General features: G+C 33.9%; 1 protein-coding gene across 1 annotated transcript in view; it reads left to right on the forward strand.

Annotated features, from left to right (window-relative positions):
• The window catches only part of LOC137210719 (CUB and sushi domain-containing protein 3), a 705,705-nt gene that overhangs the window by 366,829 nt on the left and 322,602 nt on the right, over window positions 1-16,274 (forward strand). The window contains exon 18 of the mRNA XM_067712783.1: window positions 9,192-9,348. Coding sequence (XP_067568884.1) covers window positions 9,192-9,348 — 157 coding nt within the window. The remainder of the gene's footprint in view (window positions 1-9,191; window positions 9,349-16,274) is intronic.

A 16,274-nucleotide genomic window follows, 5' to 3' on the forward strand; every position in this document is an offset into this window, starting at 1 on the left:
TTAAGTAACTTATTTCTGTTGATACATAGATAACTCTTTGCATTTATGACTATGAAAAAGTTTATAATTTATGAATATATCTAACAATATCTGTAAATTATTTAAGAAAAAATATACCTTGTTGATAATAAACATTTAGGACAAAATTTGTTAATTTATTTAAAAAATTTGAAATAATCAAATTTAAAGATACGATTAAAGGGAGTTCCCTGGTGGCTAGTGGTCAAGACTCAGTGCTTTCACTGCTGTGGCCACAGGTTCAGTTCCTGGGTGGGGAACTAAAATCCTGCAAGTGGCATGGCACTGCCAAAAGAAATTTTTTTTAATGATCCGATTTTAGGCAAATGAATATTTTCATACTTGCTGATCCATATTTTTCAAAGTAAGTGTTTTGATAAATATAGTTTATATTCATTATCGGAATAAAAGTAAACACTTCTATAAAATCACATTTAAATATTTAAAAAATGATCACATACATTTTTTTTCTCATTATCAAGATTTCATTAATCCAGGTAAGAAATTCAACATATTTCTGTTTTCACAAATCTTGAAAAAATTTATGATATCCCAGGTTGACTGGGGTGGGGGACTTTTATTTAAGCAGTGATTTTAAGGTTGTTGGTTATGTTCTTCTTTTAAAAAGAATATTAATTTGATGATAACTGATGGTTCTCTAACACAGTTCTTTATGCTTGTAAGATTTGTATAGACATGGGAAAGATTTCCTGCAGTACACTTAGATATATACAATTTTAGTATTAATTTAGAGCCATTCCCAATTTTTGTGCTTTTCCTCAATAGGCAACAGAAACTCACTGTATTATATCTTCAACTTCCAGTTCATTGTTTGGATTTTCCTGTTAAAATAGGTTTATTTGCTAAATTGGAGTCAACATTGAGATTAATGGGATACTTGTACTTAGAATTAAGGCAGTGGTTATTTATTTATTTATTTATTTATTTGGCTAACTGTGGGGAAAAACTGTATCAAGGTATAGATCAGAAATATGAGTGTAGCTACTAAACTGTATCACATAGCAACAATAATAAACATGTATTTGTAAGTTAAAAGTCAGGAAATGCTTCCCCATGCCTACCACAATCCTTCCTAAAATATTTCTCTGCTCTCAGTGATGCTTGACATTTCTACATTACTTTTCCATACTGAATGATGTTTATTTTTTGGAAAATTCATTAGGGATAACAAGTGATGCTTTTTTTAAAAAATAGCCCTAATATGTTTCTCAGAGTGCTTTCTAACGTATTACTTATTTGAAGTAAAGTCATATGCATTTGTGATGTGTGTTCCCTTGAGGAAGGATGGGACCTCAGTAATAAGTGACAGTGTGAGGGAACGTGATGGTGAGAGACAAAGGAAAGCAGAAAAACTCAATTTAAGGCCCTTTAGTGGATTTCATAAAATAGTGACTTTTCTTTCATGAGTGAAAGGATGAAAATTTATATTCCCAGAAATTTTTTAAAAATTATGTCTTTCCTAGAATAAATATATGTTTTCCAAAGTTGAAAAGATTATATACTAAAATTAACCTGGAAACACACCAATTCAATTATCCTTCTACTGATAGTCTAACCTGGGATTTATTCTAAATTACCACATTAAAAGGACTTCAGTAAGCCATACTACAGAGATGGTTGGGGATGGGCTTTTAAACGCTGTCTGTCTTCATGATCTCTCCACCAGTGTAAGATGTAAAATGCTTGTATGTTATTCTTCTCATTAATTCCATGGATGACTATTGGGTCAAAGATACCTACTGACACAGGCACAGTTAGGCATGCACAAACAGACAATGTACTCCGCAAAGGACAAATGATTACTTCTCAAAGACAGTTAAGCCCAGAGTCCTATCAGGATGGAAGGTCATTTGCCTCACTGCAAACTAATCCATGAGAGCCCATTCTCAACCCCAGCACTTTCCAATATTAAACCTACTAGAGTCAGTTCTCTTTCTCCATTCCAACTAAGACATAAGAAGAAATAAGAAAAAAAAAATAGCCCATTATGGAACTCTCTGCCCCTTGACTGAGAGATTTAAAAGCACTGTTTTTCTTTATGTGGTAGGATCGGCTATGTTCTTTGGAATGACATTCTCTTGTAATCTTTACATGTATAAGGCTTGGAAGAAGGTTTGTTTTCTTCTGGTTTAACTTACTATATTACATCACTGTATTGGATTCTGATAAAAACAAAACAGCAACAACAATAAAAAACAATGTGTGTTATTTATCTATATCTATACACACACAAAAACAACTTTCCTTTCCAGTAGCTCATCCTGTAGGATGATGCTTGTTTACTCATTCACCCACTCTCTCTCTCCCTCCTCTTGCTTTTTATAAACACCTTAGTTATTTATAACCACACTAGCAAAGTTTCAGTAGATCTGGGGAAAGTAGGTTCAGTTGGTTTGCACCTGGGATTAAGGAATTTTATAAAGCCCTCCAGATTATGTGATGACCAGCAGGTTTGGGAATTATGAATGTATCTTTCCTTGGTTCTTTTACTTTCAATGGGCAATAATATTGAACTTCCCAATCCCTCACTCAAAATATGTAACTTAATTAATTCTTTTAATTAACATTTATAGATGGTGTTTATTATATGTAGGCTCTAAACTGTCAATAATGAATAGCTCTCCTTGTCAGCTGGATAGGAAAAAAGCTGAATACCAATCAGAAATACTAGTTATGTTTTTGTTGTCGCTGTGTTTGTTTTTATTTTCAGAAAAAGACTAAGCACTATGTTTAGATAAAGAAATGTAGCAGGGAAATAATTCAAGACAATCTTTTTACCACAGTCAGCATTATGAAGTTTAAAGACATTTCTTACGCAAAATGTAGACTAAATGGATTATTATGGAGAAGAGCCAGTAAAATATCCCAAAATTGGTTTTGACAGTCCAAAAGAAAGGGTTAGGAGATGTATATCATATTTATGAAAAACTAGATAGTTGAAGGACTTAATAACATTCTTTTAGAAATATGATGAGAGGGTTATTAATGTGTTGCTATTGTTGTTTTCTAAGACGTATTATTTTTAAGCTCTTTCATAACCTATTTGTGAATCTTTGGCAGTACCACGTGTGAGAGCCTATTGTTAAATTTTCAGTACTTTTGTGAGCTGGTTGTAAACATAGCCATTATTAAAAATTAAATTGTTACAATTGAATTACAATTAAATTAAAAAACCAAGGTAATAAATGCAACTTTTCATTTCCTAATTATTTTACTACTTTAACTATTATCGGTGCTTTTTTTTTTTTTTTTGCGGTACTTGGGCCTCTCACTGTTGTGGCCTCTCCCGTTGCGGAGCACAGGCTCCGGACGCGCAGGCCCAGCGGCCATGGCTCACGGGCCCAGCCACTCCGTGTCATGTGGGATCTTCCCGGACCGGGGCACGAACCCGCGTCCCCTGCATCGGCAGGCGGACTCTCAACCACTGCGCCACCAGGGAAGCCCTTATCGGTGCTTTTGAGTTTACTTATATATACTGTATCTGTGTGTTGGAAATACTATGTCAGCTTGTCCATCTCTTCCCAACTCTGTATTCAACAATGTCACATTGATAGCTTGATATTAGCCATAGTAAAGTGTTTACACTGCAGAAATTGGCAAATACTACAAACCCTGACTTGATTTATTGCTTTGCTCATTGTCAGTACATAAGTAGAAACGGGTTGTATCTGTAGCCATTATATTATGAATAGCACAAAAAATTGAGAAAATATCTTTTCTAGTATTTGAAAACTATTATTCAGTTTAGCAAAGAAGTTGCTCATATCATTTACAAACCAGTGACATTCTGATATAACATCGTTTTTGATGTTTCATTTTCATCTCACTTGTTAACAAAAAAATCAAGCAATAGGGCTTCCCTGGTGGTGCAGTGGTTAAGAATCTGCTGCCAACACAGGGGACATGGATTTGAGCCCTGGTCCAGGAAAATCCCACATGCCGCGGAGCAACTAAGCCCGTGCGCCACAAGTACTGAGCCTGGCTCTAGAGCCCACAAGCTGCAAATACTGAGCCCGTGTGACACAACTGCTGAAGCCTGTGCGCCTAGAGTCCATGCTTTGCAACAAGAGAAGCCACTGCAATGAGAAGCCTGCACATCTCAGAGAAGAGTAGCCCCCGCTCGCTGCAACTAGAGGAAGCCTGCATGCAGCAACAAAGACCCAATACAGTCAAAAATAAATAAATAAAAATAATTTTTTTAAAAAAATCAAGCAATGTTCATTTAAGAACAACTTTTGTCTGTAAGTTGCAGTTATAAGTTGCAGCTACAAAAGTTTGGCAAAAAACACTGAAAGCACTCTGTAAGAATCAATTAGCTCTATGGAATTTTCAATAATGAGTATTGTATATTTTATTCCTGTGTATAAATAGGATGCTACACATCCCTTAAATCAGTGATTCACAAATGACAGTCTGTGAGCCAAATCAGACTGACACCTCTTTCTGTAAATACAGTTTTAATAGGAGAAAGCTGTGTTTATTCATTCACATTGTCTACGGCTGCTTCTGTGCTAGAAGGGCAGTATTGAGTAGCTGCCACAGAGATGTTAACAGCCTAAAATATTTACTATCTAAACCTTTTCAGAAAAAGTCTGTCAATCTCTCTTTATATCAATAAAATTTACTTAAAAAACGTATATATGGGTATGTACATTCACCAGTTTGGTTTGTTTGAGAGCTGGGTTTTAAATATTTTCTAGCCCACCAGTGATCTCATAAGTCTACCACATGTATCTACTAACTCTGCTTGTTGTTCACTGATAATCCTCTGTTATTTCTCCCTTCAAAAGCACTCTGTAAATATCCATATTGTATAGAGTGCTATGATAGGCCTCATAAAACCCTTCCTTTTCTCCCCTACTGAGATCACAGAAGTGAAATGATGTGTGACATTCCAATCAGCTTTGATGGTAGAGCTGGGACCACAAAGCTAAGGCCCCTGAAAACCTGACCCCTCATTGCATTCCCAACTCCCTCCCTGATACATACCAACTCTTAATTGAGTACACATTATATAGCTATTGTAAAGACAAATATTTGAGTACAAACAAATGTTTTCTTCTCTGTTACATATCATCTTTGGAGAGAACATAATAAGATTTAAAATATTGTCCTTTTTAACAATTGTAAAAATTATTTATTCTTTTTCATTCAAAATTTGAACTCTAACTCAACTTATTATAAAAAATTATTTAAATTCCAAATCAACCTATAAAACAAATGGCCAAAATGAAAATTCTAGTATTCATGAGCAGGAATGATTTGAAGGTTTGTATGATTATACTCACATGCATGTGTAATTTCTCTCTTTTTATTTTACTTTTTTATGTACTTTTTGCTCTTGGGTTCAGATAATAGCTTATTTGCTAAATTCACTAGAGAAATGACTGGGAATATACTTTCTAATCATACATTTATTATGTCATTAACAACAAAAACAGTTTTAAGTGTCCATAAGCAGTTCATCATAATAGAGTTTGACCTTCCATATATAGGAGGATCTGTACACCATAACTAATTTCAGGCCCTGATCCATTACAAAAGGTTTTATAATTGAAACATGGCAGTATTAAGTTCTAGTCTGTTCTAGTGTAGGACTACCAAATTAATTGCAACCTTATAACAAATTAGAGTCTTATCAAAGAGCTTCACTAATGTTATAAAAGCCCTCAATGCCTTTCACAATATTAATTCTTAAGAAAACTTGAAATCTACATTTGATATAAAAGTAAGTCTTCATTATCTGAATTAGGCTCTAAGTAACTAAGAATATTTCTATTGTGAGCACCAGTCCTCTCCCTTCCAATTAAAAAGTATACTATTATAATTAGCTTAGTCTTTTTTAGCTTTCTAAATTTCTGAAAAATAAAAATAGATATTAAGAAATATCTCAAAAATAATAATATATTTTAGAAAAAAGAAAATCGTCTCAAATAAATAAAAACATACTTAAAGATCCTGATTTTAAGTAGAAAAGCAATGAGAAATAATGTCAAAATTTCTATGTGATTCTGATCAGACCCAGTATAATCACTCTGTACTGTAAATTTATTTTTAAATGAAAGGCACATTTTGTTTGTTTTATTTTCTTATTTGTATGATTGCATTCATGTCTACTTCAAATGTAATTTGTCTTTGGCTACACTGCTTTGTCCTTCCTTGTTGCCTTTATGCGCCCATATATATTTGAATACATTTGAAGGATTTTATTTACAAGTTAAACAGCACGGACTTGATCATAGCTATAAAACTCTTCTCTTTTTAAAGCCTTCCTAATTAACACTTGCTTTTCATTTTGAACTAACAATTTTATACATGCTTCCAAAATTTCCTAGCTGAATGATCACACTTCTGCAAAAGTTGCGTTTTCTGACATACGTTTCCTTGTCTCTGAATTATTGCTGATGGCTACTATTCTTAAGAAATGAAAAGTTGGCTCCTATGTAATCAAACAAAAAAAATTCCTGAGCTAACAGACCTCAACATTTGGTTCAGCTTTGTTGAAGACAAATTCTTGCTGATAACTAAAACAGAGATGAATTTGTATGATAAATTAGATTCCACAAGGGGTTCCTGGTACTCCCATATAATTTTAAGAAATTAGTCCATACAGCCCTTTATCTAGTAGTCAAATACTCATTTTAACAGTCAACACATTCTTTATAAAATTGACAGAAAGACCTTTTAAAACAAAGAGGGAGACCAGTAAGGTGTTTGCTGTTCGGAATTCAGTGAGCATGTTGGATTGACTTTACAACTCACTTCCTCTCTTTCTTATTTCCACTCCCTCTCAGTGGTAATAAAATAACAAGTAAATAAACTGGTGGAGCCTGGAGGGTGCATATGAAGCTATAGATTCCCTCAGGCACAAAGAGAGAGAGCAGGAAACGCCTGGACACTGGAGACTTCAGAAAGTCTGTGCAGAAAAATTATAGAGTAAGGTTGTTAAGAAAGGATACTAGGGGCTCTGAACAAAAACTACATTTGTATAGCATGTTAAATAAAAGCATTGTTGTCTTTACAACATCGAAAACCTGTATCAATAATAAGGAAACATAAAACTATAACTACCTAAAGATAAATAAACACATAGTTAATGGAATTCAGGAACCAGAAGTAAGAAAGACCAAGTTAAATACATAAAACAAGTGAGATATCTTAAGATAATGCAATTTGAGTACCAAAAACAGAGAATGGGGGAGGGAAGAAGGAGGAGAGAGAGACAAACAGACAGACTGACTTTCTAGAACTTGACCAATGATTTAAAAATTTAAGATTTAAATAGAAGACCTAAAAAGAGATTAGTTACTGCTGAAAATCTAGTTGTTAGTGTGGAAGATCCAGTGGAAGATAAGCCATAATACAGCGGAAAGATAGATAAATTTCAGAAGAAAAAAATGTAAAGGAATTGCAACACAGTTTTGGAGACTGAATATGTAAATAATAGGCATTCAAGGTGGAAAATAAAATAATAAAATTGACAAGGAATAATTAAATAAACAAAAACTCAAGAATATGTCCTTGAATTGAAGAATTCCTTGAATCTGTAGAAAGCAAAGGCTCATTATTTTATTTGAATAATCCAGATTTTGAAATATAGTAAAATATTTCCAGTTCACTTTGTTAAATTAACATAAACTTAATACTAAAACCTGTAAGGATAATTTGATACAAAGAAAAAAAGTTAGACATCAGTTTTTATTTACAAATTGTAGAAAACATTCTGAATAGATGATCAAGTTAAATCCAACAATTTAGCACAAGAAAAATATATCATGTAAATTAATATAATAATAATAAAAGTTCTATCATGTACCACCTAAATATCATCTCCTAGGTGACATGAATATAATGCATACCACTTTGGGGGAACACTGGTGCTATGACAAGATCACCGGATTAGGGGTTTAGCGACATAATTTTTACTCTTATGACAGGTCAGAAGTAAGGCAATTTCAGGCAAGAAACAGGTAACTTTCAGAAGTATTTCTCAGTCGTTTCTATTCATTATCATTCACAGAAGGAGCCCCAAGCTCCAACTTCATGAAACTAAGTACTGTGGAATGAGATTTGTCAGGGTTGGTCTTTGTAGGACCACAAATGATCATAATATCCAAGATTTTATGAACTCTAAGAACAATTTTCACACCCTTGGGGGTAATAACTACCACATTAAAAATATGTGCCTTAAAGGAAAAAGAATAGTAATATGCATTGTTGGCAAACCCTAAATTTAATTACTGTACACTTTTTGGAAAATAATCTGACAATACATGAACATTTTAGCCCCCAGATTCAATATATTGAAAACTTTCTTACTGAAATACAAGTACCAAAAAAGAAATGTGAAATAACATCTAAAGGCTGTTTATTTCAGCATTACCTTTAGTGGCAAAAAACTTTAGTTTATTAATATATGGAATGGTAGGGCAAGTTGTGGTAGTGCTATTGAAGGAAATATTACACAGCTCTCAAAAGGAAGAATCTCTATCCACTGACCTGAAGAAATGTCTATAATGCCTTGATAAAACAAAAGCAAATTAGAGGGCAATGAGAAGCTACACCTTCCGAAGAATGGGAATGAGGTAGGGAGCTTTGGGAACATGTCAGTTTTGCTTTGTATACTTTTGCCTTGTTAAATCAGCTTCTAAATGCATTTAGTACTATTTTAACATTTTAAAAGTGTCAGATATGAAATAAAGGACATGGGTAAATAGAAGTTGCAAAAGAAGCAAGTACATTTTATATTAATCATGTTATTAGAAAAGCAGGTGTTTGGTGCCCTTGACCAAGTTTAGAAAAACAACCAACCAACCAACCAATCTTAGAAACCAAACTTTCTATAGGTATTCTTAATTTTAAATTGTCTGCCATTAGAAGCATTGTTTTTATAAGAATAAAAACTTTATAACATGATTTTGAGTTTTACTTAGTGTCTGCTGAGCTTGGAATATTAAAATTACCCATGTGGAGTCTAACTTTCTTACCCTGATATTTGTAGGAATTAATATATGCAGTTGTTCTTGGGAAACAGGTAGTGACCTGATTTATGAAGAGTGTAGTAATTTCATTTTCTTCACAGATATAAATACATGCTCTGAATTGGTTATTACTGTCAAATTTACATTTTAATTATAAATATATTTTTGCAGATTTATGATGGAAAAGATAAAACAACTCATCTACTAGGTGCTTTTACTGGCGCATCTATGCGAGGACTGACCCTTAGTAGTACTTCAAACCATCTCTGGCTAGAATTTAATTCTGATTCTGAAGGGACAGATGAAGGCTTTCAACTTGTCTATACCAGTAAGTATTTTGGAAGAAAAAAAAAAAAGGCCCAACACTGATGCTAAATATTTATTAAATAATTGCAGTACACCAGGTGAAGTAATATTCAACATTTGATTATCAATTTGCTGTTTACAGCTCCCTTCTGTGTATATAATTTTATTTGAACCTAACTTAAAAACTTACAGGTATTCTAACTGTTGCTATTTTACAGTTGAAACAGCTAAGATTCAGAAAGTTTAAGTAATTTGTGACTTTGAACTTCTTTATATATTTTAAAATAGCAGTATTCTTCACATGAAATATTTAAGAAATACAATTAAACTTTTAAATAAATGGGAATCCAGTGTTTGAGCTCCTACCTGTAATTGCAAAACATATGCAATACATGTATAGTAGTTATAGTTGGTCACCCTTAATGATAATTGGATGGTTTCAAATGATTTTACACGGAAGAGTAGCTAAGATTTTTGTTTGTTTTGCTTTTGTGTTAAATTGCCTTGTTAAAAATAAACTTATATAGAACTATTGTGTTATACTCAAGTCAGCTTTATGACATTTAAACAGGTAGAAGCTCAAAGACTGAGAATCGTTGAGAGCCATAGGTAGCTGGGTTACATCAATTGTTATATGAACAAAATGAACTTATTTTACCTGTATCATAATTTAAGAAATAGACTAATTACGCCAATGAACATTAAGTCATATTCAAATAACATATTTATTAAGTTTCTGCTCTGTGTAAGAACTGTTCTAGGAAAGTAAAGTGCATGAAAAACTGTGGTGATTCCTGGTTGTGTGTTAATAAATTTACAATTTACAGGATCAAATCAGTTTTTGGAAGTTCAGAATATTCGTGTAATATAGCAAAATAAATTAAGTAACAGTATTCAGAAATCCCTTTTACTGTTAGAATATTTGAGAGAATTGAATGAATTCCATAAATTTTCTCAAGAAGTCGAATGAAAGGTATTACAGAAATGGGGACATTGAAATGGTTACAGCATCAAAGGTATTCATGGGATCCTAAAGGGAATCTGAATCAAATTACTGTTTTTGAAAATGCTCTTTCTTAATGATATAAGTAGGAGACAGGAGACATAATACTGAGATATTATTCTTGCTCCTTGTTTATTTAAAGGTTTTTTCCTACCTGTGCTAGAATTGTTAATTATTAACATTAACACAACAGAAATTAACAAAATGATGTTGAATACATATTTTTAAATCCTGAAAACTCTTGTGTATAATGTGATTTCTTATGACGTCCTCCCAAAGACAAATGAAAATCCAAGCAAATCGTGTTTACAGATATTGCTGTGTGATGGACTAAAAATAACAGTATTGTGATTATTGCTCAAATATAATTGGTGTGATCTGCTTAGAAGGGCAAATGTTTTTTAATCTGTTTTCCTCTTTCTCTTTTTGTTTTCTGACAGGGCTGGTGACATTTTTCAAGTCAGGGCTCAATGTTTACATAATGGTGTTTCTTTGTTCTGCATCGTTTTGTATTTCTCTTTGTCTAAAATGTCAGTGGGTTTCATAGGGGAAACCTAGATTTCCTTTTCTGATATGTAAATTCTAGGTAATGTGAGATTATTGATGCAAAGATACTGGGCATTGTAGGCCATACCTGGATATAAAATTGTATAGGGTACTCAAGTGTCTGGAATGAGTAAAATCATTGACTTTTTTGTCATTGCTGTGAGCTACTGGTTGTCAAAAAAAAAAAAAAAAAGAAAAGAAAGAAATCCTTAAAAAGAAAATATTTGAAGTCACTCATCTTAATGACTCTGGCTGTTCATTATAGGATGTGCATCATTATGAAGATGGAAAGCTATAGAACTGGGAAGAGAGTATAAAAGCAATTATTTTTTAAAAAGGGCATACATACATCTATGAATGTTTTTCAGTCTCAGAACTGAAACTGAAACGTTTCAGTCTATATTCTGGAACTAAAATATTTATAGTCTGCTTCCAAGGTGTCTCTGGATATCCCCGGGTCAGTAAATGCTCCAAGATTTTCTGATCCAATGGCTATGTGCTGAGCTCCTTTGTTAAGGAGGGTCCTGGAAGTAGTAACACATCTGTTATTAAATGTATTTGTTCCTAAGTGTTACTTCTGTTTTTTACAATGGCAATCTTTTTACATATCTGCAATTATCTTAATAGTTAACCACAGATTTCCTAGCTTTGAAAGAAGCTACTTCCCATCCTCCAAATATACTTTGGTTTCCAGCCTTTGCATGTGTAACCAGGCTTTTTTTTTCTTTCAATATGCCCCACCCACCTTGGGCATCAATTGAGCTATTCAACTTCAAGACCATTTCAAATATTTCCCTACTGGTGCTTACCCTGATTCCTTCAGCCAGAGTTAACCTACTCTTTAACACTTCTTTTTCAGTAGTCTATATCCACAGCTAATGTAGCTGTTATCACATGGTATTGTGGTTATTTTTGTTTGTTTGTTTGTTTTGTTTTTTGCAAACATGTTATGCATAGTTCTTCATGGGGCCATTTCAATTCATAATGTCTTTAGTCAGTTTTAGTCCAATTACAACTTTTTACATATTCTTGGTAAATTAACATGTAGTCTGAATACTGATTTTGTAAAATGTTTTTGTGATATAGAAGATTGCACTAGGCCACATATTTTGTATTCCTAAATTTCTTAGAAGCAGTAATTAATTTTTGAACATGAGAGAATTTGCTAAGATGTGCAAACATGGGGGAAAATGGAAAAGAACAGGCTTTGTGTTCGAATCCCTGTATCCAGTCATTTCTAAACCCAACCCCACCCCTGCCATTCTGTGGTATGTTCCCCTTAAGATTATTCCACCTTTGTTTCTGAAACATCTGAGAGAACACTGTAAGGTAAAGAGGAGTTCCAATATTCACATTAAGAGGACTAGAGACAGGAGAGAGGAAATTTGGCTAGGGTAGATCAGGTAAGGATTCATGAATGAAGTAGAATTAAAGGTTGTGTTGGTGGATCACAGAAAGAAATAGTGGAGAGTATTCCAGGCAAAGGGAATAAGATGAAGAAAGTTACAGAGATTAGAGAGAACATGCTAAACACATTCAAGGGAAATAGAGCAAATAATTTAATTCAGATTAATCCCATTTGCCTAGCTTCTCACTAGTTTTAGCATAAACAGGCCTTTTATGACCATCCGTATCTAATGACGCCTGCCCTATCTAATGATAGTCTTTTTTTTTTTTTTTTTTTTGCGGTACGCAGGCCTCTCACTGTTGTGGCCTCTCCCGCTGTGGAGCACAGGCTCCGGACACGCAGGCTCAGCGGCCATGGCTCACAGGCCTAGCCGCTCCGCGGCATATGGGATCTTCCCGGACCGGGACACAAACCCGTGTCCCCTGCATCGGCAGGCGGACTCTCAACCACTGCGCCACCAGGGAAGCCCATGATAGTCATTTTTTATCTCCCTTTCTATTATCTGTTTTTTGACTTAACGACATTTGCTGTTGTCTAGTTATTTTCATTTTAAGAGACAGAATTGCATTTGGTTGAGAATAAAATGAAGAAATATTTTAGAACAGGCCTTTAAGTTGTGTTTTATTTCAACTGTCTTATTAGTCCATTCATTATACAGTCACTAAGAATAGCAAATGAACTAGTGGAAACAGTGGTTGAGATGCCACTTTTGACTTCAAGTAATGGTAAACCTAACTATGGCTTAAACAATTAGGATTTATTTTTATCATATGAGAGCTGTAAAGAGAGAAAAGGTAGGTAGATCTTGATTCAGTTGTTAAAGGGCCATGCCGCTGTCCTTTTGCTGTAGCACTCCTAGTGTGTTCACTCTTGTTCTCATGATTGTTGTGACATGGTCACAGATGGCTACTTTAACACTGAACATATTCAAGGCAAAAAGAAAAAGGGAGCAGGTAGTGTCAGCCATATATGTCCCTTTTATCAGGAATGCAAAATCTTCTGTCAGACATTCTTTTATCTCTCTTTGTCCAAAACAGGGCTATGTGGTTATGCCTAAATTTCCCAGCAAGGCAAGCTGGAAAAATGAAGCATTTGTCAGACTAAAATATTGGATTATTATTTGACTATGATGATATACTGCCTGATATGCTTCAATTACTGCTGGGAGCAAAATCAAGGTTTTGTTCATGAGGGAGAAGAAAAGAAGAGCTATTGAGAAGACAGTGTACAGTGTTTACTATGATGTACAGCTGTAACAGATATTCCAAAACATAATAAGTTTAAAGATATTGTATTAATAGATGCCTCTGTGATTAATGGTGTCATGGAAGTCCAGAGACTCTTGAGTGCCTAGAAAGGAAAATCACTTGGCTCACCCATTATTAATAGTTTTAGTTCTACTATACTAAGAAGACAGTGAGCTTCTCTCACTTTCCTTAACCAATAAATAAATTACAACATACCTGGTATGAAAATGCTACACCACATTTGAGGGGAGAAAATTTCCCACTCCTTTATTTTTCTAAAGCGAATTAAATCTCTTCAGTCTTCATCCTTTAGAGTTGTCAAGAAAACTCTTAACTTAGTCTTTTGTAGAGAGATCCTTCTTCTCCCAAATTACTTTCTGGGTGAAGTCTAGTTTGATTTAGAGAACTGAAGCATGGATAGCTATGCTGGTTGAATGTAAAACCTCTGTGACAAACTTGGTCAGACCTTGACTAACATTAGGGAATCCAATTGCTCTTCCATCCCTCCAATTTCTCAGAATTAACTCCCTCCTTGAGTCAGGCCACTCTTCCATTCTTTTCAAAAATGGCTAACAGTTACTCTTGCCCTTGAGAAATCTGAATCTTATTCCAAATAAAAATCTAGATGAGGCATATTTTCAGGTGCTTTATACAACATAAAGTAATTAAATATGTAGTTGTCTTTCCTAGAGGGTATAGGGGAGTAAAGTGAGAGAAAATTACTATTGCGGCCTTCTAAAGTTGGAAGAAAAGGTCAGAAATTAGGATCTCAATGCAATATTCTCCCTAAAACATCACTCTGCTCTGGATAATTCAATAATAGAACTTAGCAAAACCTGATAGGATACTCTGACCAGATCCCCTCAGCCGCTCAATACACATTCAAGAATGCATTCCTAAATCTGATGTCTTTTACTGTGTTTCTCTCTGAAGGCTGAGTTGTAGAAATGTCATTTCTTTTTGGTCACATGTCTTATCTTGCCTTTTATTCCTCTATTGGAATTAACTTATTAATGTGAAAGTTATTCATAGGTTTAAATTTTGTCTTTCTCCACTGGAGTGTTTTGTGCTCTGGGAATAAAGAGAACACTGAAGAAGACAAAGTTCCTGCCCATATGAAGCTAACTCTTTAGTGAGACAAGACAGAAAAGAAAGAGATGAACAAAAGATAAGAGAACTGCATTTAGAAATAATTTGTAACAGGATGATAGGATAGATAGGTCTACTGTACCCAGTTTGTTCAGGGACTGTGTCTCAGGAGGTGTCACATGAATTGATACCTGAATTATAATAAGAGATCTGAGGGTAGAGGGTTCTAGGCAGATAGATCAGCAAGTCCAAAGGCCTAAGAGACTTCAGCTTGAGTTATTTGGCTGGAGCTGTGTAAGCAAGGAGAATGGGACAAAATGAGAGGTAAAGTTTGAAGCTAGGCAGGGGTGAGGTGGACTATAGTAAGGGACTTAAGATTTTATTTAAAAGGCACACAGAAGCATTTAACATTATTAAAACATTAAATATAAGAGTTAAAATAATAGCTAACATTTATCTACTACCTACTAGATACAGATATAACTCTATGAGGGAAGTACTATTATCCTCAGTGAGAAGAGGAAGAAAAACAAAGCACAGAAAAGTTGTTACTTGCCCAAGGTGACATAGCTGATAAGTGCAGATAGGGAAATTGAGCTGAGGGCCTCTGTCTCTAGAATTCGCAAGCCTAATCACTATACTATATTACCTCCAATCCAAGGTTTCGATATTTTATATTTAAAATTCCATGGATTTACATCTTTTTTTTTTTACTGTTGAAGTAAATGTAAAAATAATAATTTTTTAAAATGTTAATGCAATTCTTCCTAAAGAAACTTTTGTCATTTATGCCTAAGAATCTGAATGTTTTTTATTGGCCAAATTTACTATCAAAGAATGATTTAGGCCTAGTATCTCTTACGTTTTTCATGAAATCTTTAAACTCTATTTCTTGGAAATATGCTTCATTGCAGATTTTTCTGGCTCTATTTATTTCTAGTTAATCCACTTTCATTCAGCAGAAAGGAATTGGGTATTTTAAACAATCATCCAATGAAGAGCTAAAATGCACCTTTTTGATAGATTATAGGATTGTCTTCTCAAAAGCTGATCTGGCAAAAGTCCGTGATGCCCAGCCATTAGGCATTACCTCTGGGCCCAGATGTCTCCTTGTTATCACGTCTGCACATTTAATTTTCTAAAAATCCCATTTGAAAATGTCCATTATCCCAAGGGTATAGTTCAGATATATCTGGATGTTCTTAGCCTTTGAGTTTTGTTGCTTGAAATAGTTTAGTAATCTACATGGAACATGGCCATTTCAAATTTTATATTCAGATTAAAGATGGGCAATAGCTACCTTGTGATGACATTTCTTGCATACTAGCTTTATAAATATATAATAAATTACCCTATTTAAACTCTTTAATTTAGTTACCAATATGGTCTTGACAATGTTAACCATGAAAAATAATCAGATGACCTATTAACTCTAACTTTACTCTTAGTATATAATTTATTCAGTGCAAATGCAAGTAGAAAATAAGTAGATTACACAGAAGCAACAATGTTACTCTATGTAAATCTGTATCCTATAAACTACTTAACAGGTACATTTGGCATTTCTGTTACTCTTTAAATCTTGAAAATTAACCAGGCAATAAAGGAAGTATTGACTAATGCTGCATTATATAGTACAAGGTATTCTTACTAAA

The sequence above is a fragment of the Pseudorca crassidens genome, chromosome 17, assembly GCF_039906515.1.
Source record: "Pseudorca crassidens isolate mPseCra1 chromosome 17, mPseCra1.hap1, whole genome shotgun sequence".
NCBI lineage: Eukaryota > Metazoa > Chordata > Mammalia > Artiodactyla > Delphinidae > Pseudorca > Pseudorca crassidens.